General features: G+C 35.0%; 1 protein-coding gene across 2 annotated transcripts in view; it reads right to left on the reverse strand.

Annotated features, from left to right (window-relative positions):
- ARMC3 (armadillo repeat containing 3) overlaps positions 1-22935 on the reverse strand; it is a 51774-nt gene extending 28839 nt beyond the window's left edge. The window contains exons 1-9 of one of the 2 annotated variants that reach the window (XM_014882151.2): positions 22888-22935; positions 14902-15019; positions 12788-12913; positions 11637-11705; positions 11126-11301; positions 9628-9822; positions 8803-8986; positions 3413-3565; positions 3182-3287 (exon numbers count right to left, since the gene is read on the reverse strand). In XM_014882151.2, coding sequence (XP_014737637.1) covers positions 3182-3287; positions 3413-3565; positions 8803-8986; positions 9628-9822; positions 11126-11301; positions 11637-11705; positions 12788-12913; positions 14902-15019; positions 22888-22935 — 1175 coding nt within the window. The remainder of the gene's footprint in view (positions 1-3181; positions 3288-3412; positions 3566-8802; positions 8987-9627; positions 9823-11125; positions 11302-11636; positions 11706-12787; positions 12914-14901; positions 15020-22887) is intronic. The other variant, XM_088160539.1, reaches the window with a different exon arrangement.
- Positions 22936-27394: the final 4459 nt, after the last annotated feature.

Consider the following 27394-nt stretch of genomic DNA (forward strand, 5'->3'; position numbering starts at 1 on the left):
TCTGGATTAAAAAATACGTGATAGAAAAGATGGATGCAAATACCCAGCTGAACATAATTCTTTCTTTTTTCCAGGAGCAGACCACAGAAACAAATTCTGACATATATATCAAGGATGACCTCGGAGCTATGCACACATAGCAACATAACATGTTAGAATAAGCATATGAGATTTTTAACTGCAATGTACTCGGCAATTTTATTTTTACTCAGCCTAATTATTATACGGTTTACAAGGATTTATCATCAATACTGATCAGCATTAAAACTCTGTCCTTATGGTAAAATTCTTATAAAAGCATATTCTGAGGATGTTGGCCTGTAAACTAATGAGGCATTTGACCACTGTATTTTTTCCTATGTGCTACTGAAGTGGGACACAACATCAGCTCTGTTTTCACTGTTAAGTGAAAACTTAAATGCTGAAATATTTTGTAAGTGATTTATATTAATTCCTATGTATTCTAGTAGAGATCCTACTGAAAATGCATTTCCTCCAGTAAATGTGAAAACTCAAACCACTCACATGGGATTCATGTCTTCTTCTCCTCTAGATTTTTGTTAAAATACCATGGGAAGCAGAGTAATTTATTTATTTATTTTTGCCAAATCATGGTTGCTTGAGGACTTGTGTCAAATGACAAACTGGTCTCTGTCCCATTCAATGTGAACAGGTGTTCTAATTACCAAACCTCCACCATATTTGACACCTTTATTAGCTGTCTCAGTTGAGAAACAAAGGATTGATTGGGTAGGGGTATAGAACTAGCCTTTCATTGCTGTGGGGAAGCACCTAAAGGTCAAGGTTAATATACATTAGTGGGGGGTAGTATTGCCCATTGCCTATCCTGTTCTTGTGCTATTAATCAATGGAAGACTTTATCTTTATGAGCTACCTATGGTGGGAGTTTTAATTACACAATTGCTTTAAATTATATTTTTTTCTGTATTATATGAAAAGTTGGCAGCACTTTTTGATATTCCTAACAAGAACAACAAATCTCCAGCAAAAATAGCAATGTCTTGTATTCATTTTATATCCTCAAATATATATTGTACCAAATAAAAGGGCAAGGTACACATCCTTCAATCAATATAACATAGAAAAATACTCATGAAATGAAATGCAGCAGAACCCATGCATATGAGTTCAACAAGGTTGAATATTTGACTGGCCAGTAAAAAGTGAAAGCACTTACAGAAAATAGTCTTCCCCATCACTGGACCCATGTTGTTCTTGCCACATAAGGTCCACCTGCTGCAACTACCTTTCTGATTTTATATTCCTGGAGAGTTTATAACAAGAATCTAATACATAACTGATAAAAGGGCACTAGTCTCATCAGTTTCATTTGAGATCAGAATATTGTCAACATAACCACACAGCGAAGTTACATTATTATAAAAGTGCATCAGCATCTTCATTATTTATACACTTATTTTCAGTGGTCTACAGGACATACAAATGAAACATTCTAGTATGAAATATGATTATGGTAACTCAATCTGGAATGAATTTTCTCCAAACTATTTTTTTTTCCTATTATGTGAATGTAAAATAAATATGGGCCTGATAGTCAGTCAGTGAGCTGGAACTATACCAATTTGTATCAGCTAAGGGTTCAACACTATATATTCATTTATAGATCCTAGTCACACTCAGACCCTTCTGTGACTTATTAATGGTTTTGATTTAGAAATGAAGCTTTGAAGTAATTATATAGTCATATGGAATTCATCCAATATACATATTTAATGTAAATTATTGCTTCCTGATTTTCACAGAAGACCTCTGATTAGATTATCTGGTGCTTCCACATTGTACTTGAAGCTAGATTGCGAGGAGAGAGAAGTATATGTAAGCCACCTTTACAATTTCCTGACTCTGCCCAGCAAGAAACAAATACGGAGCTCATTACAATGCAGAGGAACAGAGACAGCTATTTCCCTGCCTGAGGTCTCAGAGAATTGTTCCAGCAGTTGAGCTAAACAATGTCCTGACTATCTCTTTAGCAAAAGAAATGGAATGAGTTGGCATAAGCTGCTATACCAACTCAAAACTCTCCAGAGATCTCCTTTTCACAACGTGAAACCTCAAAGGGCTGCACTACGAAAACCAGCTGTAGTGGAGCTGAAAGTTTGACCTCTGGACTCCAGCACTGTGCTCGTTTTATGTGTGTGTGACTCCCACTGACACCAACTGAAGAGTCCAGCACATAAGGAGAGCAGAATATCAGACAAAAAAAAAATGTACTATGTGAATCTGAGAACAGAGTATTATTCTCTTGTGTCAAATTACTGCTTCATCAGGTAACATTAACGGAATACTAGTGACTATTAGAGCTGAATCAATAAAATGAAACTATTTATTTTGTTAGTTATTTTATTTTTTCACTTCAAAGAATGCCTGTAAATCGATTACAACTTCTTTAAGTATATTCCAGGAAATTTTTAAGGATTTTTTTGTTTGTTTGTTTATAAGTTACATGTGATTGCTCATATACATCACACTGCTCTGTTGCTTTTCCCTGAACAGGACTTTTAATAGAGTCGGGATAAAAGAACACTGTATGTGACAGTAGAATTTAGTTGATACAATCGTTTTGGAACATATAATGAGCTAACCATTTTTACCTTTGTTAGTAATTTTGGATTCGGAAGGTACACTTCTTTTCTTTCAGAGAATGCACTATAAGCGTTCTCTATTCCTTGGAAATTATTTTTTTAAAAAGGAAGAGTAAAACAATGCCCATATTCGGGAGATCTATCTCCCTCAAATAATGGATTTAGATCAGTCCAAAAGGTTGTAGGAACCATCAAGTTTTAAAATATATCAATGATTTGGGATTTAAAAAAAGAACTCCACATCAAATGCTTTAGATTACAAGGCATATTTTGCTCATATGTTCTCCTCAAAACATGATTTATATCTCTGCTTTCATTACATCTGCTTCATACCTTTCCTTGATAAAGCTTACGTTAGTAGAGACAGCACAACTCTTGTAACACTGATGAGAACCAAGCTATTCCAGGTGACTCATAAGCACCAAAAAGTGCCTTAGAGTCAAATTCAAACAGACCTGCCTTGTAGGATAAGGACAAGATGAGGCATTCTTTAAAAATCAAAATATTATCACTACAAATGAGCGTTTTAAATAATAATTTAATTATTGCAGACTTACCTTGCATTTCTAGGACTGGCTGTTGTCAAATTAGCTAATGCTGTCACTACAGCTTCTTTTACCTCTTCATTATCACTGCTTAGCAACTGTATTAGCTGGGGAATCCCTTTGAAAGAAATAATTGTATATATGAACATTTAAATAAACCACAGCAGTCTGAAAAATGTTAATATTCTCCTTATATACAGAAAAAACACAAATTCACATTTCATCCTTTCCCACCTTACTTACCCTGAAGTCCAAGGACACATTTACTGTCTATATTCTCAGACATGGCAGAAATGGCTTGGGAAGCAGCAACTTCAATTTCATCATTGTTAGTTTCCAAAAGGCTTAGGAGAAATTTCTCAACCTCTCCCCAGTGTAAGATTTTTCGTATTTCAGCTTTAAATGAGAAATAACAAGAGTATTAATCTGCATTTGTTTTCCAAATCAGTGAAAAGACATTAATTTGATTTCATTTAGCTGTTGGGAATATTTTGGTAACAGAGGCACCAGCCATTAAGAAATGTGCACAAAGGACCTGAGCAAATCCCATCATAGGGCATCCTGAGTTGGAAGGGACCCACACGGATCATCCAAATCCACCTTCTGGATTAGGCTTCATTGAACTCTGAACCAAGCCCAAATAATGACTGCTAAACACAGTATAAACATACGCAGCCCAACAGAATGCAAAGTTTGTTCTCTGCAAGACTTAAAAACCACAGAATACAGGCTTGATGGAAACAGCCTTTCCAATGCAACAGATCATGCTTACTCAGGATTGTGCTGAACTTCAGTTTATGCTAACAAAGTCCAAATGCATAAAACTGAACAACATACCAATAAATGTACAATTGAACTTGGTGAAATAGTACTCAGTGTATTAAAATAGCCAAAAAAGGCAAAGAGCATTACAAAGAAAATTTTAAACTCTGCATAGCTTGTAGTTCTTCATTAATGCCCACTCTACAGGGAATTTGAATTCTGTCCTTTAGCACAGTGTTCACTGCTGACCTGCACTGCACTGACCGGCAGCTGTGGAAGGATAGAGGTGCTCCTTTCTCTGCATGAGTAACAGCACTCAGCACCCACAAAGTATCTACAGACATCTGCATGTAGATACCAATAAACTGCTGAACTCCCTCATCTCAAAATTGATGAGATCAGAAATGCAGGTGTTTCTTAGAAAGATCCCTAAAAGAAACTTTCTCATGCATAAAGGCGCTGGACAGCACAGAAGCTCTACAATGAGTCAGTAGACATTTTCCCATATACATAATTTAAGCCAGACTAATTACATGCTGGAAGTTATATCTATATAGTAGAATTCTGGAATGTATTAAAGAATCTCAGGAACTGAGAAATCAGTGGGACTTCAAAATAGTTAGAAATTTTACCAGGGCTTGCTACTGTTCTGAGAGATCATTCCTTTGTTTGGATTGTTGTCCCCCACCCCCATCCCAAAAAAAAAAATTGTAAAAATTGTAAGTATTCTTTTAGATAAATCTGCATCTGTAGTGAATATAAGTAAACAAATAGAAGTCCACAAAGTCAATGAAAAGCAAGTTTGATCGAAAATGTAATTAGAGCAGAAATTACTCAAAGCACAGAGATGAGACAGGTGCAGTCAATTTCTCCTCTTCAGCTCAGTTTTAAACTGTTTTAGAATTCTCAGATATGCAAATGAAATCACAAAATAAAGATGTAACAAATAAAACAGAGGATTTTAAGTGTCAGCAGAACTTTGGCCACAACCTTGATGCATATCAGCCAGCTCTCGAGAAGGCCTCAACTGGGATGAGAGATTATTTTGACAAGTTATCAAGTATGTCACTGGCCTGTTGCTTGCCAAGGTAGTCCATAATCCCTAATAAGGGTCTCTAGAGGTTCTTCATGGCTCAGTAATTTGTTTATTGTACAGCAAGTCACTTATTTGTTTACAGATTTTCTTTAAAATTATTCTTGCTTTTAAAAGCAGCTATGATGATGGGTAAGTATTTATTTTAAAGATAATTTATGCCTATATGAAATAGTAATATGAATAAATAATTTGAATGAGTGAAATAGTAATTTAAAATACTTTTAGTAGAAAAGTAATTTTAAAATAATGTGGAAAAACAGATCTTGAAATTTAATTTAGGATATAGAGTATGCATGTATGTTTAGGTAGCAAGATCAATGAAAATTATTAATATTTCAATATCCAGGTGCCAATTCTATTTAAGGGATGAACATCTTCTGTTTATCTTCTCTCTGTGTGTATGAGTTGTTTCTGTTGTGTCCTTTACTACAGACTAGAAAGAATGCACAACTGAAAAGCATCATTTATACTGAAGTACTTCATACGTCAGTGCCAACACCATTTTTACAGTGATTAATTTCTTGACCCCTGGGTAATTTGAATACATTGATTTAACAAGAAGGAGAATCAAGCACACATGAATTAAGAGAGTTTGGAGTATCAACCGGTCTGTCCAAATTTTCATGCACTGACCCCATGGTGAGACAACCTTTATTTTTCAATATATTTCCCTATTTCCCCTTCTCACCCCAAAATCATGATCTGAGTTCTACTGATTATTATTCAGGTCACTGTCACCACCTTATGCAATTATTTATACCAATTTCAAATGAAAAAAGTTAATGTTAAATAATATCATGACCTCCCACTGATTTTGAGTTAATGCAGATAAACAAAGATCTGTGTTATGAAATGCATTTGTTAATCAGGCTTCAGAGCATGTTTAGTGTGCTTCCTTTTGAGCATGAGATGCACTGAGATACACAAAAAGAATGTGAAGAGCTTCAAACCAGAAGTTTGGCAGAGCAAGTGTGATTATCACTTTCTCCATACACACTCCACAGCATTTTCTTGCTGGTGTGTCTGGCATCGTCAGGGGAAAATCAGGCTCTCCTTAATCAACAGTCCAGATAATCTACTCACAGATATTCAATAATTTATAGCATTAGATTATATTTAGCATTCTGAAATGACTGAATTATTTGGTGGGCAAAGTGGGAATCACAGTATAATTCACCATTGTAATTCTGAGCATACAAAACAAAATCATCAATAAATTAATATATTAAATTCAAAATTATGTTACAGAACAAAAAAAAATTTCAGGGACAAAGACATAATGATTATGTATAGAAATATTATCCATTTTCATGTATTTAAACAGACCAGCATCCTAAAGATTATATTGAAGGTTGAATATCATGTTTATATCATGTAATTTATTCTGATACTGAGAATAACTCTTAAGGGATAAATATATCTTATAACAACAACACCAAGTTACAGGAGCCCCTTTCCAAAGGGAAAGAGACATAAAACAAAACTGCTTGCTATGATCACATCTATCAGGGAAAAAAACCAATCCAAAACCAAATTCCATCTGTCAACAATAATAATTTCAAAACCAGATACTGCTATATACTCAGCTGCCAGGATTAAAAAAACAGCTAGATACATGTTCTGTCACAGCAGAAGTAGGTTTTTCATTCCAACACAAAGCAGTATTTTTTTTATTCAAGTATACAGGAAATGTTGGTAAACTGCAACTCTGATTATCAAACCTGAAGAATGTAGGTATAGGTATTGCAAATTTAATGAAAAAGTCACTGCAGAGCTAAGAGCTGTGTTGTATTATACTGGATTCATATCAAGGCAAGTACTAGTATAGTGTACATTAGTATTGTATTTTGGATAGGCTCTAGTATGCTTACAACCAGAATCCAATCAAAAAACAAAACCTGAAAATATTTCTGTTTTGTTTTTGCACTTGGGCTCCTTCTTATAATGGCCTTTTCTTTCCATTGCAAGGCTGACTTCAGACCAGTGTCTCTGTGTAGCTGAAATATTCAGTGCTTTTGGGGACTACATTGAGCAGCAAGTTTTACTGGACTGTATTTTCCACTGCACCAGGACAAGTTTCCTTTTGTCTAACTGGGTGTCAACAAGATTCTACAGCTCGAAAGCAAATATTTTAAATCTTCTTTTGATGTATTTTCCCAGCTTGCTGCATCCATACTAACTGTCATAGGCTGAAGAAGAGAGCAAACCTTTATAATGAAACCTCATTGACTCCATTTGTAAAGAAGCATGACAAGAAGATGCATCTTCACTGACGGTAACATCCCATGATATAAGATCATAGGCAGTACTGTAATATATTATGTGTGGTTCTTGCAACCGTGCTTTAAAAATGTGCTCAGACATGCTTCTACTAACAGCTGCTAAAATATTAGGCCACAAAAACTGAAAAAAAAAAAAGTGTGAAAGAGGAAAAGAAGGCTATGCTTATTTGAAAATAAATATGATAAAGGAGTAAGATGCAGTAGAAAGCCGTAGGAGCAAATATAAATCTGCTTAGCATACAACTTACAAGCCTGTCACAGGACTATAAGAATGATACTGACAGTCCTAAGTAGCATAATAAAATAACAACACAGGAAAATACACAAAGAAAATACTGACATAAGAAGGTCCCTTCCTATCTTTGATACCTGAACATTAATGAAAACAATTTTCAGTGACTTGCCAAGCTTCCAACAGATAATGACAAAAGCACAGAATACTCGGACACACTTTCTGTGTATCATTTTCAATCCAAATAATTACAGATATTCAGGATATCAAACTAAGCAAGGTGAGAAAAGAATCAGAAAAATAACATGGGGAGACATGAAAGGAGGTCTGAAATATGGCAGAGAGATTATTTTATCCATGTATTAAATTAAATGACATATTTTTGAAATACACATAAAGCCATGATTCAACCACAAGGTGCCAGAATTATGAATGAAATATTTAAATTCTACTGTCATAAAAATCCCTTGACAGAAGTAAAATCTATAGTCAGAAGTATGTTATTAGTTACATTGCATTTTGTTACACAACGCTACTTGGTACATGTTGCAACTCAGTAGCCAATGTATGGAAGGAATTTCAAATGTAGCTTGATTAAAAGAGCATCCTTGTGTGCATAAATGATGAGCATGTTCTGCCTAATTCAGAATTCCTCGGTGAATTAAAGAAAAGTATATAAAAAAGAACTATAGGATGAATAATTATAAAAAGATTACAATGAAACTATTTAACTCCCCTGGGAATATTAATCTCCAAGCCATTTGAAAGGTTTCCTTTCATGCCTCTGTTAAAGGAATTTGTATTTGAAATTGCCTGACATTTAGACGAGCAGTTGAATGCAAAAAGAAGTCAGCTTGCAATGAAGTCTTAACAGATAGAGGCAGAAACAGTGCCAGCAAAGGTGGCTTAAGATGGCAGTCAGCTGGCATCACTAAACAAAAGACAAGGATCATATTTTCAGAGCTCCATTTTCCTTTGAAGACAGAATTTTACAGGAGTTTATTAAAATAATAAGAAAAAAATTAAAATTAATTGAGGTTAAACTGTAACATTTTAAAAATATTATTTTTTATATATATATATACAATTTCCTAGCATCCAATTGCTGCTCTGATTGGCAAGACTCATCACTGTAATTAATTCTTCCCAGTGCTTTCCTCAGCATAAGTACTACCCTCAAACAGAGAAGATGGCCTCATTCTGGATAAAAATTTACTTCATAAACAATTTCATGTCCATGGATAATTAAAAAGTCACATACAGTCATAAGCTGCCTTGGTAATTGCCTTTGCTGCATTCTTCTGAATATCAGGAACAGTAGAGACTTCTAAAAATGAAACTAGTTTTTTAAGGCCTCCTGTCAGCTGAATCTCTTGCAGAGTATGCACATCTTCGAGGCAATTTCCCAACACAGCAAGAGTTTCAATATGTAGATCACGGAGTTCCTAATTAAAAAAAAAAAAAAAAAAAAAAAAAAAAAAGGCAAAAAAACCTAAACAACTTTGAAATCAGGACTAAAATACCTTAGGTAGGATAATTGTTGTAACTTTCTTTTGTACAGTTTATTCATACTGCAAAGTACATATTTATAAATTCATATTTTCATATAATTTATTTGATTATGACTTAGGATTCAACACAATTTATTAAAAATTCTACAAACCTCAGAAGTTTTTAATTTACATCAAAGTGGGTTAGACAGGTACTCAGAGTGGGCCTGTGATATTAAAAATTTAAAAAATTAAGTCATATCTCCATGCATTATATTTCCCATTGTGACACCTGAACTCAAGAATCACTGAACTGAGTCTCAAAATAACATAAACAATGATAGGAAATTGTGTCTAAAGCCATTACATAAAGTAAACTCAATTCAAAAATTGAATAAAAGCATTTTGAGAAATGTCTTTGCTTCTATTCTTAGTAAGCTAGATATCCTAACTTACCCTATTTCTAGCATAGTTCCCTCCAGGTAAGTAACTCTTTGTTCTTATATCTCTCTTCCATAAAATAACTAATATTTCTCATTAGTCATACAAACATCAGCACCAAGGAAAAAAAAACTTTTAAGGCAAGTAAACCGTACATTGTTTTCCAGTATATTCAGAAGGCAATCTAATCCCTTATTTTCTCCCAGTAATATCCTGGTTTCTCTGTCTTTGCTAATTAATTCTAAGGTTTGAAGGGCCAACGACTGAATGACCGGATATTCAGATTCCAGTAGTCCCAGCAAGGGTGGAATTACATTCAGTTCACGAACTGCAGCACGATTTTGAAAATCCTGCAGTAAAATATTCCAACAAAGAATGTTAGAGAATATAACAATACATCAATTTCTCACTTTACAGAAAGAGCACCAAAAATCTGATTTCAGACATTAAAAAATTATTTAATACTCCAGAGCTTCCAGTTCTGCAGACTTCCTTCTTTTAAGCTAAGAATCAAATTGAAAATAATCAAGCCCCACAAACCTTAAATTCTAGGGGGTTTTTGCATGACTGAAGTACACACTACAAAATCTAGTCCTGTATAAAGAAGCCCATTCACTCTTGATTTTACCATGTTTGCCTCAACATAAATGTTTCTTTCAGAAAGTTTTTTTTAAATTTAGTTTCATTTTTATTTACCGCAGTGGGAGGAAAACAGTTTTTTGCACTATGCTGTGGTTGCCTGGTTATATCTTCTTTTGTTTCAGTAATTACAAAATGGCAACTTAAAATTTCAACTTTAAACAGTGAATATGCAGCTTAATAAAAAGACAGTAGTTGATTATATTAAAAAAGAAAATAAATAAATAAATTACAATTTGCTTTTAAATAGCTTACTGCACATGTGCAGCATGCAATTATCCTTATCAATATAAGCAAGCACCAGGTGCAGTTATCCAGATATACCCTGCAACAAAGACAGCGAGATAGTAAAAAAGGAGAAAGAGTAAAATGTGATTCTGAATAGACATGCTCTGATGCCCCAAAAGAGATAGAGTTATAAACTGAATTCATTACTGAATTGATTCGCTTAAGCCATGGGAGAGAACTGCCATACAAATGCACCATTCTTTTGCTAAGCAGCATATGGATGACATTACTGCAAGTAGCCAATAACGAATCTATTCCTCCCAGTGTGGAGAGTAGCTGTTGACAGCATTCACCTATCATTAAAAAGATGTTCCAAATTGTGCTATGGACTTGCTGGTCAAATGAGAAACAATACAATTGGTAGTTCTTTAATTTATAGGATAATTCTAACCTTTTGGGTCGACAAATTACACCTCTCATTACTAAGATTAACATTTTTCAACTAAGAAAGCAAATTATTATTTAGTTTTAAAAATCTAAATCTCATCCTGATTTTACTTTTACCGCAGTACAGGACAGATAATAGCATTAAGTTCAACAGAATTTCAAAACAACTATATTCATAACTAATTTAACATTCAGGGGACTCAGGTGCAAGGACGAACACTGTGGAGTAAAGGCAACAAATATCTTAAAATTAGTAACCCCACACAGAATGTCAGGGGTGGGGGTGCAAACGCTTATCTACCTCTGTGATTTAAGACAACAAACAAGAGCAAACTTTACCTGTACCAAAAGGTAGATACACTCAAGTGAATTCTTCTTAACATCAGGATCAGGACTACCCAGCAGTCTGATAAGTGGTTCTAACCCACCTTGCTCAAATATTTTTACTTTAGTAGTATATTCAACAGCCATATATGCTAGACAAAGAGTAGCAAACTCATGAATAACTACATCTTCTGTGGGGAAAAAAAAAGAAACATTTTGATCAAGTTTTATTCAGCACAGAATATTTTCACTAATCCAGTGAAGTAGTTTAAAGCATTATTTGAAGTCAATAAATAATAGCTGTTAACCCAGCCGACATGTCCAAAAACATCTTGGTCCATCTGTACAACATAAAACACTACTCAGTGATCTACAGAGTTACTCCTATAAAAGCATTTAGCTACTTAACATGCACTAGGAAAAATCACAAGTTACAGAGTAGATTTTATTAAATTGTCTGATAAAATGGCAATCATAAATTATTTCTGACTGTACTTCTGCACAAGGAATGAATACTGTTGGGTACCTTCTGGTGCTAGCCGTGATATCAGTGAATTTGTGACATCCAGTTCCCTCAGTAACTTCTTGACATCATCTACAATGAAGTAAATACAAATATGAAGTCTTTTGTTTGGCAATGTCGGCTGAGTAAAGAAACAGAATCTGCTCCAAGCAAAATGTACTTATGGTTACTCCCTGAGTGACAAAAACATCTGACTGGGAAAGACACACAACTAAAGTTAGACCAAGATCATAAGGGGCCCAGAAATAAAAGCAGAGACTTTCAAGTAGCAGATTACATTCTTTCACATTTGATACATGAAGTTCCTCTATATTTCATTGAAACATTATTCAAAATACTTGCATCTAGCAGGTTCTTATTTAATATTGTACGATTTTAGTTGCCAAAGAAGTCACACTCTAATAGTTAAAAGTATTTGAGGCTAAAATTATCAAATTAAAAGCAATCCTTCTGTTATTTAGTTTTCAAGCCATCACTTTGCAATTTTATGCTAACACCAGCCCACACAGCAAATGGAAAACATGAATTACACAGGTCTCACTAAAATCACAGTAAAGACTTTCAGATTGCATTTTTAATGTTGTCAATGGCAAACCAGCAAAACCTCAAGCCTTGGATAGAATAATCAAGTAATATTCTTTGGGACAGACTTCATGTGATCCTACGGGGCTGTGTTGTTATTATCAACATATTCAACATGTTGAAATGTAAGGAAAAAAGATATGAGTTTAATTTACTTTTCAATAAAAAAACAATTGAAATGTGAATATAAATGGGAGATATTTGTTCATTCAAATCCATGTTTGTGCAGCACCATTGACAATATGCTAATGCCAAATTAAAAGTAATCTAAGAGAGTAAGGTCCAGTGCAGCATGACAAGCAGGTAGCAGTTGATGAAAAGATTTAGAGTGTGGTTGGGATATCCTCATGGAAGACAACTGGGTAAAACATTCACCAAAATAAGATGTGTCTAATTATATTAGTCAGATATAGGTCTATAAAGCATGATAAAAATAATAGCCACTGAAACTCAACCTTACATAACATAACTTGCTCTTTATTCTGAGCCATTAATATAGGATTTTTTCACATGATCAACCTCTTGTTTTGATGACCACACCCTGAAAAATAGTAAAACCTTGAGACTCTTACGATTAGAAGCCATGATGCCAAGTATCATGACGGCATTTCTGCGTACAAGTGGATCTTCGTGTGAGAGGAGTTTATGCAGATGTTCCAGTGCTCCAAGGCCAAGAAGTGTCACTTTGTTTTCATCACCTGGAAAGGAGCTGGGTTAAAAGCCCAAGAAAAAGGCCAGCAACCTCACAGTTCTAATGAATCAAGGTAAAAACACTACCAATCTTTTTACTGGACAGTAGAATCAAAGAACAGAGGCCTGACGGGTCCTTTGGAGATCATCTAATTTACACCTCAAATAAGTATGTGTCAAATAGTTTCAAGGTTTAATAGAATCTCAGATTGATTCACATTTTTAAAACAAAGGATGCTTCTGTCTATTCTGTCTCCACTCATTTGCTGGAGACTGCAGTGGGAGTACAAAGGAAAGCAGAAAGCTTTCTGCTTAGCAAAGTACAGGTGAACACTATCAGGTGAATGCATTTTATTTTCCTCTTTTCTTGCCTCCCAATTTAATTTTCCTCAAAATAACAGTTCACTAATTCTATAGATGTTTACTATCCCTCAAGGGAAGCAACCAGGATTTGTATAATTAATTTCTACCTGAAATTTCTACCACCTGAGAATGAAGTGCTTTGTAGCTGAATAGGTGTTGGACATGCAAAGAACAGAGGAGTTTAGTGTGATTACAGCCTTCTGTTCCTTCTCACACAAAACACACACAAACCCCAAGATACAAAATCCCAAACCTATTCCTATTCTCAGTTCCCACAACAGTTTTATAATTCATTTTCTAATGAACCATGCCTGTCCTTCCTGGCCACAAGTGAGCAATGTGAGAGAAAACTGGAGATCTATGCTCATTCTCAGGTCAAGACATGATTAAAATGGAAGAAGTATTTTTTATTGAGAGACGGGACTTAATTTACTTGCAACACTCAAAAAAAATAGATTAACTGCAATCAATTAACTGAAAACAACTCCTTCTCTTGTGCCACACCACAAAGTTACACTCTAGTCTTCTAGAGGATTAGAGGAATATCTACGTTAATAATTTAAAGGATTATTCTTTTAATATAAACATAAAAAACATAAACCTCTATCCTCCTGCAGTGTGACATATTTTACTGTGGACAGGAGGGAAGGAGCCAGCAAGAGTTTATGGTTCATAGCTGTCTCCCAACAGTCTACATTCTCTCTTCACATATTCAGAATTTGATCTCATGCCCTCAGCCAAGCTTGCCATATTAAGCAGAACCTAAACATCTTTCAGAACCCAGTGACCCCTAGCCAGCCATCAAAGACTTCAGCTCTTCTATCACAACTTCAGCAGTGTTGGTAATTTACATCAGTATAATAATCAGCATATAAATGCATAATTTTAAAAGAAAACATAAATGGAAATTAAAATTAAACCAGATTAATCAGAGCAAGAATACTACCAGTGTATACCAATTTGAGTGACTAACTGAATAACAAGGAATAAGTAGGAGACAACTTAGGAAATTATTTGCTACATAAATTTGAGCCTTTGTTATACAGTTGTTTGTCTCCTGAGTACCTTGAACATGATGTTTAGCTATAGATTATACAGGCACTTTTGGAAGATTTGGAATCGTGGAGACTTGTTAGATTCCCAACTCATACAGAAATAAGCTTGATAAAGGAGGCTGAGCAGTCTCCAATGAATCACCTGCACAGAAATACCAACACAGCAATTTTGTATAAAAATAACAGAAAAAAGCTAAGAAGTTCTTTTCATTGAACACTGAAGCTTAAAATTCCTACACTGGCACAGAAGTTTCAAACTGTAACATAAAAAAGAATTCTTTCCCAACTGCAGATCTGTTGCTCATAAAATAACGTGTCTATGTTATATTTAAAACAAGCTCTATTAAACAGTGACTATAAAATTATCCAACAAAATTATAAAAGTTTCCTTAATGCAAACTACAAGACTTCTTTATTAGTGCAAGTACAAGTTGGACAGATATTTCAGAAAACCCCCCAAAACTTCAACAGATACCTTTGAGGAGAAAGTAAGATTTCAATGCTAAGAAACTAAAGAACAGTGAACTACTATCAAAATCTAATCAGTGCAAAACAAAGCTCATTGCAAAAAGACTAACCTTTTGATGCAAATTTATACAGAGCATCACATGCTTTGGCCAAAATTTCATTTTCAGGAGAACTAAGCATTAGCACAACTGTTGCTGGTGTTTTGCTTTCAATCAATAAAGGATCAAACTAAAAACAAAACAAAAAAAGGGAAAGAAAAGGTTTATTTATATTGAGTCTTCGTGTGTGCTGCAGTAGACTCCCACATTTCATTAAAAATAAAAAAAATCTTGTTTGATATATACACTGAATTAGAAATATTAATGAGTTGCTGTTTCCTTGGAAAAGTCCAAATTTTTTAATAACAATTAGAGATGTTGAAAAATTAGAAAGAATAATTGACTTCCAAATAAATATAACCATGATTTCATCACATATGAGAATTTTGGGAAAATCTTCATGCTTCCCTGCAAATCCAGAAGTTTTGAAGGTAACAAACTATGTAATTGTTATACATGTAAGAGCATTTTGAGGCTTCAGAACCAGACAAGAGAAGTTTCTTTTGAGCAGCAATACAGGGAGCCCATGGACTTGGGGTGTACAAGGAAGGGGATTTGGTTACTCTGTGGCAATATCACTTTGTGGCTGCTCAAAAAATAAAAGAACTCTTTCTGTGCCTTTGTCAACTCAGTTCACCAGCTCACCATGATCCTGTACTAGATGAAGTATTTCCGAGATATAATTCCTGCTCGCCCAGCAAGAAATGATACAAAGGTTTCACTTCCATTTCTGAGCTCTTTCATGCAGAAAGAAATCTTCCAACAAATCAGAGTTTTCAACCTCTTAATAGACTCCTTAGGACTAACATCACTCGGGCAAGGGAATCTTCTAAAAAAGCCTTTTGTTTCTTAAGAAGACTCAATGAATTCTGAAAATTCTACTCATTAAAAAATTTTAACTGTCTCTTATTCTCACACTTCAGGCCTATACAGTATCTCTGTTGCATACAGAAACTACTAGATGCTTGAGTCATGCAGTTTCTCAAAACCAGTGTATTTATATTTAAAATATAGCAGGTTATAAGATAGCAATACAAATTAATTAAAATATTGGTACAATTTATATACATATAAATTACAAATGTCAGTATTTGCTTTACTTCATTTAAAAAAATTCTAATAGCTACATCAGAGGCACATGTTGAACAATCAAGGTATGAAGATACACAGAAATCAGTTGTCAAGCAAGGAAATTATGGGGAGCAAATCTTGAAAAACATTATGAGTGTGCTAGAAAAAAAATTAACACAGAGAAGGGTTTTTTCTTCTTCCTCTGACTTGTTCGAAAATAAGGCAAAATATGATACTAGTAATTTAGAGATGACTGAAAGTCCCTTTAGTTTCTTCATACTTCTCTACTTCTGCACATTTGGGTCTTTGCATGGACAGAACATGATCCTCAGGTAGGTGCTATTATTCAAACACAGACATAGCTCCTGAGTTTGGTCAAATACTTGGTGATGGGATAAAACTTCAAGTTTTAGAAAAGTCTGATAGTTTTTCAGAGAAAAATAAACACCAATTCTGATCTTAGATGAAGTTCAATAAGAAATGAAAGATGAAGTAAGAGTTTTAAATCTCAGTTATTTATATATTGATCTAATACTGTAATCATAACTGCATTTCTCCATTTTCAGTGTTTCTCATGTTTACAAGTAATTGTATAAACCCCAACTCAGTGAAAATTCCTAGGATTTAACGACAGGTTGGCACATGAGCAGAAGGAAATCAGTCTAATCTCTACCCATTTGATTAGACATTAGATTTGCTATTACTGTATAAAATATTAAATAGGCACTTTCCTATTAAAAGCACTTTTGTGCTTAAAACACATTAAAAATAGTCACTGAAATCAATGTATCTTTAAGAATATGAGGCCTGAGCAAGTGAGTGACTGATGAAGAATTTCTTTACTGTGTGGTGACTGTGCACTCAGCTTGCCCAGAGAGATTGTGGAGTCTCCCTCACTGGAAATACCCAAGAACCGTGGATGCAATCCTGTGCCATGTGCTCCAGGGTGACCCTGTTTGCGCAGGGAGGTTGGACCAGATGATCACTGTGGTGCCTTCCAACCTGACCCACTCTGTGATCCTGTGATTTGCTGGGAGGTAACATTCATCAAAACTATCATAGAACTGGTTATGACTTCTCCTTATCACAACCTCAGCATAGCTAGTGTTCCACCTTTTTTTTTTTCCCAAGGCTTGCATCTAAATCTTCATACATCATTGCATAATCTTCCTGTAATGGCACATACAGGACATTATGTGATAGAATTATATGCTTGAAGTTATGAACAATCTTGAATTGAACACAGAAATTTAAATAATTTATAAGCAACATTTCCAGCATTCAGTTTGTATTAAGAAAATAGCAAGTTAAATGAAAAAGAAAGCTATAACGTGTCTTTGATCTTAACTTTTGTGCACATTTGACCTCAAAGCCATTAGAAACTGAAGAGCATTTGGGGTTTGGTTTTGGTTTGGGGTTTTGGGGGTTTTGGGGTTTGGGATGGTTGGGGGTTTTTTGTTTCTATTACAGGTTGTTTTCTTGGGGGGAGGGGGTTATTTTTGGTGCTTTGGGGTTTTTTTCCCCTTCCATCACCTTAATTTAGTTGAAATTGAACGTAATACAAAATATGTTTCCAGTCATACCAAAGACCCACCTAGTCCAGTATCCTGTCTCTGACAAGGATGAAGAGTAACAGGTGTGGGCAAACAGACTATTACATTTTACTTATGTTCTCTCTCAGATACCAGCTTTGCAACCTAGAGAACTGGAGAGCATAATGATTTTTTCTCTGTGTTCAAAAACTCCAAGAAAAATTTGCTACATAATTTTCGAAGCCATCTGTTTTTTTAACACCCTTAATATTCTGAGACACAAGTATCACAGTTAAAGAGTCATAAAATAACTGTGTCTCTTCTTTGTTTTAAAAATAACACCAGATAATTTTATTTATCCTCCACAGTTCATTGATTATAAGAAAAAGTGAAATAAATTACATCATTTGCCTTCCTTATATATTCATAATTTTTTAAGTTTCTATGATATTCCTCTTCACAGTGATTCCTTCTGGGAATGAAGAAACCTACTCCCTTTGATCTTCCTGAAAACAGAGGCCACTCTGTCCTTGTTGTCTTAGCTCATTCTTTGTTCATTCTCTTGTCTTTCTATAGTTCAGCTGTACCTTTTTGAGATGGAAACACCAGAACTGTTAACGGCATTCATGTGTTTGTATAAGATATTTGCTAGGAACACGATGTTTTGTCTTTTATATCTGGAATTTGAAATTTTGCACTTATTCACTTTCTCCTACTTAGGAACTGGAAACTATTTTCATTAAAATATCCACATTAATTCTGAAACACTGGATGACATATATGCAGAATAAAAACCCCATGACTGGCAACTTCCCTCCATTATGAAATCTCATCTTTGCTTCCTATTTTATAACCAGACGTTATTGCTGGGAGAGTAATTTCTTTTATCTGCTCATGTTTATGTGAAAAGCCTGGTCTGAAAACTTTTGAAAAAGCTAAGTAACTGTATCAATCAGAACATCATTATCCACTTGCTCACTGACTTCTCCAAAGAACTCAAGTAGATTTCATAGCTCAAACTCTCCTCTACACAAGCACTATTGATTCTCTCTTTCCCATTACTAACATATTTATCCATGAGTTGGATTTTTGTTTTTTTGAAGAACTATTTCTACCAATTAACACAGCACAGAAGATAAACTTCTGTTATTTCTGTTTATGGCTTTCGAAAATTAAATTTTCTACCATCTATTCCTCTAGTACCACATTTTCAGATGTTAGCTATTTTTCATTTAGCACCAGACCTGGGAAAACACTATTTATTCCTACTTGGTCAATTTTATTACATTTATTTTAGTGATTACCACATTGTTTTGTCTTTTGACACAAAAGTAAGTAATTTAGCTTTTCTTTCATGACTACAATCACCTAATAGTGTCCCCTGAAAGAAGCTTCTTGCATCTAGTCAATTTGAAAAAGCTTTACTGTTAGTTTTTGTATCTTTGCTAGTTGTTTCCCAAAATATTTTGATGCAGGGTGACATAGTGCTTTTACTTCTCATTTGGGAGTGGAAGCAGATTTTTTGTTTTCCCATTTGGATGAAAATCTCACCTTTTGAAGAATGCATTTATCTGCTATTATTCTATTGTTTAAACATGATGGGTTTCTTTTTTTTTTTTTTTTATCCCTTAAATTTGATTTAAGGTCAGTTTTAACCTTTCACCTCTCACAGAATCTTCAGAAGCACTACAGATATCTTTGTGATTCTTAATCCTTTTTCCTTTACCTAGAAAAACAACAGAATTAGTAGATACCTGGACATGCTAATTATTTCAGTTCTGTGAGTGAGTGATGTCCTGTACTAACAATGAAACCCAAGATACTCCACTGAATCACAAACAGTTGATATTAGAAAGTACCTCCGAAGACAATCTGGTCCAACTGCTCTGTTCAGAGCAGGGTGAGCTGGAGCTCAGGGCTAGTGCACTGTCTGATTCTGAGTATCCCTAAGGATGGAGACTCCACAAGCTCCTTGGAGAACCTATGCCATGATCCATCACTGTTATGGTAAAAGAGGGATTTTTTTTCTTATGCTTAAATGGAAACCTCCTGCATTTCCATTTGTGCCTACTGCCTCTCATCTTTTCACAGGGCACCATTGAGAAGAGCCTGGCCTGACTTCTTTATTCTTCCCATCAGCAATTTCTACACTGACAAGACCCCTCCAAGCCTTCTCTCAAGACTGAGCAGTCTCAGCTGTCAGTCTCTCCTCCTATGACAAATGCTCCAAGACTTTGTTCCAATAAAGCCTTGTCTCTCTTGTACCAGAGAATCAAGAACAGGACATAGTACTTCAGGTGTGGTCTCACTCACCAACACTGAGTAAAAGACAAGAATCTCCTCTCTCAAGTTGCTGGCAACACTCTGCCTAGTGCCCAGGATTTTGTTAGCTTTCTTTGTCCTGAGTTCACATTGCTGGTGCATGTCCACCAGAATCACCAGGTTCTTTCCTGTAAAGCTGCTTTCCAGCTGGTCATCACCCAGTCTGTACCGGATATTCTTCCCCCAGGTGCAGGACTTTGCCATTTCCCTTTATTGAACTTAATTAAATTCCCAATTTCCTATTTCTCTAGGAAATTGTTGAGGTCCTCCTGAATGGCTGCACAACCATCTGGTCTGTCAATCACTCCTCTTAATTTCTTATCTTCCGCAAACTTGCTGGGGGTGCCCTCTGTCCCATCATTCAGGTCACAAAGGAAAAGGCTGAACACTATCTGCTCCAGGATCAACCCCTGGAGCACAGCACGAGTGCCTGACCTCTAACAGGATCTCGTGCTGCTGATCACAACCCTCTGAGCCTGTCAGTTCAGCTACCTTTTGGTTCATTTATGCTGTCAGTTTATCTTGTCTGTACTTCACCAGTTTACCTATGAGGATGTTGCAAGAGGCAGTATTGAAAGCCTTACTAAAGTCAAGTCAAATTAATATTTATGCATTAATCAAAAGAAGGTGTTTATGTGGAGACAATTTCAGGAGCTGACAGTGCCAATTCATAGATTCCACTTTTTTTTTGAACATCAGTCTTGTGAATGAAGCCATTTTCAAAACTACTTGGGTATCTATAGCTTTCTTTAAGTGATAACACTTCAGTATTTTCTCTAGGGATAATCTTAGGTCTCCCCTTTCAATGTCCATGATCTAGCTGATGATCAAATAATAATATTGTCTTGACCAAAAAATGTAGATATGTGACAAGTTCCTATCAATCTATGTCAAAGACAGCATATTTTATCTGCCTGAATTACTGTCTTAGGTCATTTATATAGAGATAGAGGCTCAAAGCAATGTTCTTCCTCTTGAAGACGAATTCTCAGGACAGAGAATAGAAAAACACAAATTATGAAAGAGAATGAAAACAGAGTCCTTAGGAATACTTTCTGAAACATACAAGCAGTGGCTAGGCTAAAAGATGTGTTTCCCACCTGTTCCTAGAAATTTATAAAAAATTAGTGGTCATCTGCAGTACCATATATTCTCAGAACATTCCACATGCACAAAGGCCTTCTTTTATAAGCCCATCTACATTATCTCAAGGCTTCTTTTCTTGGACTTGACATTTTCATAAACAGATTATCAATCACAGATAATAGCTAATACATCTTTTATTTTGTCTGCATCTCATTTCCTGCCATCTGAAATACCCAGGTGAAATGTAAAGTTTTCAGATTTGATTTTACATAATCATTATTAACAAAATTCTCACTATGGTAAGATATTCTTCATTAATAGTTACAATGATCTAGTTTCATGTTTAATATTGCCTTGAAATGCAACATTTCTCCTGCTACGACTGTCAGAATAGATATGATAGCTTGAATAATAAGGGTAAAAACAAAAGGAGTAAAACCTAAGCCAAAAGCCATAGATGCCATCTGGAATTCACTCTTTCCAATTTGTTCCTTTTGACAGTTTTACTGACTTTTTCTATGTATTCACAGGTTATTGTAGTATCTAGTATGCTGTATCTCCATTTTATCTAGAAAATCAAATTGTATCTTTTGGGCATAGAAATTGTGGTGTTGCATCTACTGATTTTCTAGCTATTTACTGAAGAAGTCAACTTTTATTACTTCAGCACATCCGTATGACTTAAATGTGTTGTGCCTTTCAAGCCTTTCCTTAGGCTGCAAAGATACTTAGTCTTAATTCTTCAGGCCTGTTTTAATTAGACTTATCCACATACACCTTCTTTGTGACTCCTGGTTTTCTAGGTTATTTTATACAGACAGAGGTTATATTGAGATGTTATGTAATTTCCTTTCATAAGGATTTACTATTGATTGAATGTTATTAATTATGTTTGTAATATTCACCTTTCCACAGAAAAGTTGGGAAACCTGATGTCAACTGCTTTGTCTCAGTGACATCATGGCTATTGGATATTACTGTCTTAGTGACAACTATTTATGCTTATTTAATATTGAAATTACAATGTAGTTTTTGCTTGCTAACTTTTCTGTGACCTTTGAAAAAGCTCTTGCAGTATTATAACTCTTTACACATAAATCCATTGTTTTTCTTAAAACAGTGTACTGAGCTCTGCATTTAGTGGGACTCATTGAGGGAGTGGGACTCCCTCTGTGGGACTTGTTGCAGGCCCCATTTTCATTAATTTGGCTGTTATTTGACACAGAATTTATACTGTACTCTTTTCAATGTTTCTATATTTCCTTTACTTCTTTCTGAAGAAAACAATTAAACTTTAAAAAGCAGTTATATTTTGAACAATTATCTTTTGGGGGGGCCTCCTTTTACTTTGTGAATTTTTAGAAACTCTTGAAAAGTGTGCTAGTGTCAGACTCTTAGCCTTGAACTAAAGAAGTCTCATTAACACCATTATTCTATATTTGGCTTCCGCTCTCATACTTTTCACTGTACTTCCAATAACAACAGAAAACCTTAACTGCCTCTTCAGACTGTATATTTTTGCAAAAGAGACAGAGTATGTAGTATTATTCAAAATATTTGTCAAATTTTGTATTCAGTAAAAAGCTGCAGATCCATCCAGGCTTTTAACTCTTTCATCCTTAAAGAAAGAGAATGTCTTCACAGTTGAAAAGATAGGCAGATTTCAGGTTGCTCTTCTCCTTTTTCCTTTGATTTTTACGAAGAGAAAGCTAACACTGTTCTTCAAATAAAAAGAAGCCTGGATTGTTTCATACATAACTGTTTTGCAATGCCTGCCAAAGACAACAATCTCTACAAAGAACTACACATGCCCAGTCACTCTGGTTTGTATGCTGTCCAAGAAAAGCAGAAACAGAGTCATCTTTAAAAACCATTTTTAGAATAATGTGGGTAAACTAGCAGAATAAGGAACTATGTAAGGACGGTAGAGCTGGGCCTGTAATTGCGTAATGTTTATTTTATAGCACATAGCAGTTTATAAACTTACCACATCCTTGGGTGGATCCTGTGATCCCTTCTTTACTTTTTTACCCATTCTAAAAACAAACAAACAAACAAAAAAAATTAAAAGCAGGCAAACAAACTCCCTTCTGTGTTTTAGGAACCAGTTTACCAGTGACTTAGGGAAGCTTGTAAGACAGACTTTCTTATTCATTTGACCCCCCTAATCAGTCTGAAAATTTCGTCGACATGGTAATTTCTTGACAATTTCTATACAGAAAGTAGTCCCTCTTTCTAACATTTGTACATATTTGGTAAAATACATCTGTCAATAACATACATAGCTAAAAAGGTCTGAGACATCACAGGCTCAGGTTGTAATGTGGTACAAACACATTGAATATTCTTTTCTGTAAATTAGTTTTATCTGCATCTATATATCATATATGAACTTGAAAGTCCTTTTAGGGTATCTACCCATGTTTGTACACACATTCTATGTTAGCAAACATTCCATACAACTGCAGAATATACAAATAAGTTCTACCTTGAAAACATGGTTCAAATACAATTTGAAGTCTCTGCTCATATTTCACAGGAGACAAAAATCAGGTCTGCAGTTATTAAGAAAAGTTCTGCACAGTATAAATTTCATTGCCTTTAAAAAGTTACATTTATTTACACAAAGTCCAATTTGTCTTACTACTTTTTTGTTTTCTTTTTCTTTTTGTATTAGCATACATGCATATAACCAAGAAGACCTTCTCAGCTGCATTTAATAACAGTTTCTGAAGCATATGGATGTAATATCTCATGTGGACCTAATTTCATGTGGCTTGCAAAACTGCAACAGAACCTTCCAGTTAAGGTACACGCAAAAGTAAAGGGCAACATGAGCCACTAGCACTAGCTATGCATAGAACATAACCCAAGTTATGCCAAACTTAAGTTTGTTTTAACACTGTATAAAAGTGCAATGTGCACCACTAGTACTCCTTGTTAATTCCTCGGTTAGTTCTCAAAGGGAGACCACACATTCACCCTCAGCCAGAGTTTACTGAGAGCCTACCTCTGGTATAAGAGTTTATTTTCTAGTGCAGCATGAGCTGTAGCTAGAAGACTGGTTACAAAAGTAAAGGCTATTGTTTGTTGTGTTCAACAAAAATTTGGAGCTCTTCTTGAATTTTCCAGGTACTGCTCCTCTACCAATCTCTACAAAGAAATTGTAACACATCACTAATGAAAGCAGTTGATAAGCACATCCTAAAAAGAGATCTGAAATTTAAAACTTCATAGGCACGTCACGAATTACAGTTTTAAGGGGAAGATCCACACAGCCAAAGATTTTTCAGGTCAAATCTGCTTTACCTTTGTACATCTGTACACCCACACATATGAACCATACACACAAAAATTTAGTGTTTCAGAAAGCACACTTTTGGCTAGAGACAAATTAACTTATATAAGAAAAAGCATGAGGACAAATTACTGACAGAATATTCAACAAGTGTGATGGACATACTACCTTCTGATTTATGTAGTCACTGTAGAAAGTAAGAATCATGTACACATGCAACAATCAGATTGAGATGAACATTTAGGAAATTGGGGTTATTTAAATCGTGCTAAATCCTGGTATGGAGATATGAACACTTACTCAGAATCATTCAGTTCAGCTCAATTCATTTCAGATATAAATTAAGCTGAAGTCATAAAAGGCAATTTTAATTCTGAGTGTTTAATTAAGTTTAAACCAACTAATTTTAAAAGTTAATTAATGTAAAATTATTCATAATATTATATAATTAATGTTCTCAGATTCAAATTATATATATTTCAAGACCAAGAATAACTAAGGCTTTTAATGGAAAATATTTCTTCACTCTCTATAAATCCAACTTCTGAGCATATTTGTAAGAAACTTCTACACATTTCTGAGTGTTCAGAAATATTTGGTTCCTTAAAAAATTTCATTAAAAAAACAGTGTGATCTGTAGCAACAAGCAGAGAGAGCAGGTCAATTACTTTATCGTGGGTTATGCCCCTCAGTCTATTTCTTTGCTGCAGTTACTAATCTAGATTTCAATACATTCTGCCATCAAATGTTGGTGTAAGCTTTGTTTCCATAAAGCTCTCTGTATTCAGTGGTCATTCTCTGACTTGAGGAAATGATGGACCTGGAATTCTTTGGCTTACTGATAATTAAAAGTGTGTCTTCTGCATTGAACTGTAATTATCACAGACAATCAATGTGTACAGGTATTGAAAAGCTACTGACCCATAAAAGAGCTTCTCTATCCAAATCCCTTTCTCTCCAAGATAATTGCATGTTGTCCTTTTCTCAGTAGGTTTACAGTATGCCTATTTCTGATTCTCAGTTTACCAATCTAAGTATTTAGAATTTGGGAAAGAATTTTAGTAGAGCTAAAATTTTTGTGTCTATAAAATGCTGGCTTTACCTGAAAAACTTGTTTTAAAAATGAAAATTATTCACTAGTAATTACATGTAATTTAATTAATTCCTGGACAAACTGGCTATTCATGGCTTGGATGGATTAACACTTTGCTTGGAAGAGACTCAGAGGGACCTTACTGCTCTGTGCAACTGCCTGAAAAGAGGGTGTACCGAGGTGAAGGCTGGTCTCTTCTTCCACATAACAAGAAATACAGCAAGAGGAAATGGCCTCAAGTTGTGTCAGGGGTGGTTAGATTGGATACTAGGAAATATTTCTTCACCAAAAGGGTTGTCAAGCATTGGAACAGGCTGCCCAGAGAGGTGCTTGAGCCACCAGCCCTAGAGGTATTTAAGGCATTTGGTGCTTAGGAGCATGGCTTAGTAGTGGGCTGAGCAGTGTTAGGTTAACAGTTGGACTTATTGATCTGAAAGGTCTTTTCCAAACTAAATGATTTTATGTTTCTATTAAAGACAAAATAATATTCTCATTTGAGTAATATCCTCTACTTCATGTCCTGCACATTTCTAGAATCATAGAAGCATGCCTTTTCTACATATGTTTTTTGAGATTAAAGGGTTGATTGTTTTAAATCATGTAGAGCTAGAGGTAATAAAGTACTTTGACCTAACAGATGTAGCCAATACATAGCCAAGCAATCCATGAAGTTATCATTCAATGCTACTTCCTGTCCTTCACCTGGAATTTATTGTCTCAGTATAGACAAACTAGCCTGCTTTACTTTCCTCCAACCCAGCTTTAGTGCAGTGGTGCAATTAGGTGTTGTCTCTCAAGCAGCAGGACAGTCATTACGTCTAAGTAAACCCTCATTCCAAAACCACAGTCCCCAAAGGTCTCCCTTAGCTCTGGCTATTCTTGGTGCCTTAGCTCAGTAGGTGCTTCCCTGTTTCAGTCTGAACTTCATTAGGACCTCCAGCTTTCCCACAGGACCAGAACCACTCCAGTGTGAGCATCCTAAGTTAAACCTATATCCAGAATCTATGAGGAGTGCCCATTAAACTTAACTAAGTATCAGCACTAAAGTTAATCAGTCTAGTTGATAATTGATGGAGATCTAGTCAACATATTCAAGAGCTCTTAAGGCAGATTCATACTCAAGGAGGTATCTAAAATGGAATAGCACCTTAAAAATAACTAGTTTTTCCTTGGACCAAGACCAGAGTCTTGAGTTCTTAGCTCATGTATTTACATTGATATCTAAACTTGTGAGCTAAGTTTATTACTGCATTTCTCCACATGAATCCACATGCTAGGCTAGGTCTGGCAGACACTATCATAGCAGACTGAACACTAGCAGAACAAGGCATACAAAAAAACACAGCCACCTTGTCTGTTTTGCAACGGCTGCAGGAACAGGCACATCTCCAGTAATATCTCTATGACCAGAACATTCTGCCTGTGAGTGGAAAATTATTTTGCAGAAGGTCACAAATGCAAATTTTTTGGTTCAAAGTGGAAACGTCAAACTTCTTAACTATTTTATCAGGAGCTGGCATCTCTGCTATGTCAAATAAAATACAGAAAATTTATTTCGTTTTTGAAAGAGTTGCTGCAGATGCCTGCTCAGAGGAGCAGACTCCAAGTACTAGATCATAAGATAATGATGGCTCTGATCCCTGTACTTATTTTTACTGTCATGCTTTAATGTGAATAGTTGCTGTTCTCAGTGTGAATAGTTTCTCAGATTTCAAATCTGAGATACCCACTTATTTCTAGTCATTATACTTTTTTTAAAAAAAACACGAGATGATGGCTAGCAAGTGAGCTTTAACAAAAAATCTATAAATCATACTTTGAAATATGAGGAAAGTTTTCTGATTGTTTTTCTGTTTAAAATACTCAAGTCTTATAAATACTTCCTTGACACTATAAGAGTCCTGTTGCATACACTTAAAGAACATAATATTTCCCGGATTTAAAACAGACAATGCATTTAGAAAACACTTCCTGTTTCATTTGCATCTTCTGTTTTCTAAAACCTTAAATAACAGATGCAACAAGCTAGGACCCTGCACATACTGAGAGAGCTGAGTCAAAGAATAGGAATAAGTCAAAGGTACAGCCAGCAGTGGAACTTGC

The sequence above is a fragment of the Sturnus vulgaris genome, chromosome 1 (genome assembly GCF_052056855.1).
Source record: "Sturnus vulgaris isolate bStuVul1 chromosome 1, bStuVul1.hap1, whole genome shotgun sequence".
Lineage (NCBI taxonomy): Eukaryota > Metazoa > Chordata > Aves > Passeriformes > Sturnidae > Sturnus > Sturnus vulgaris.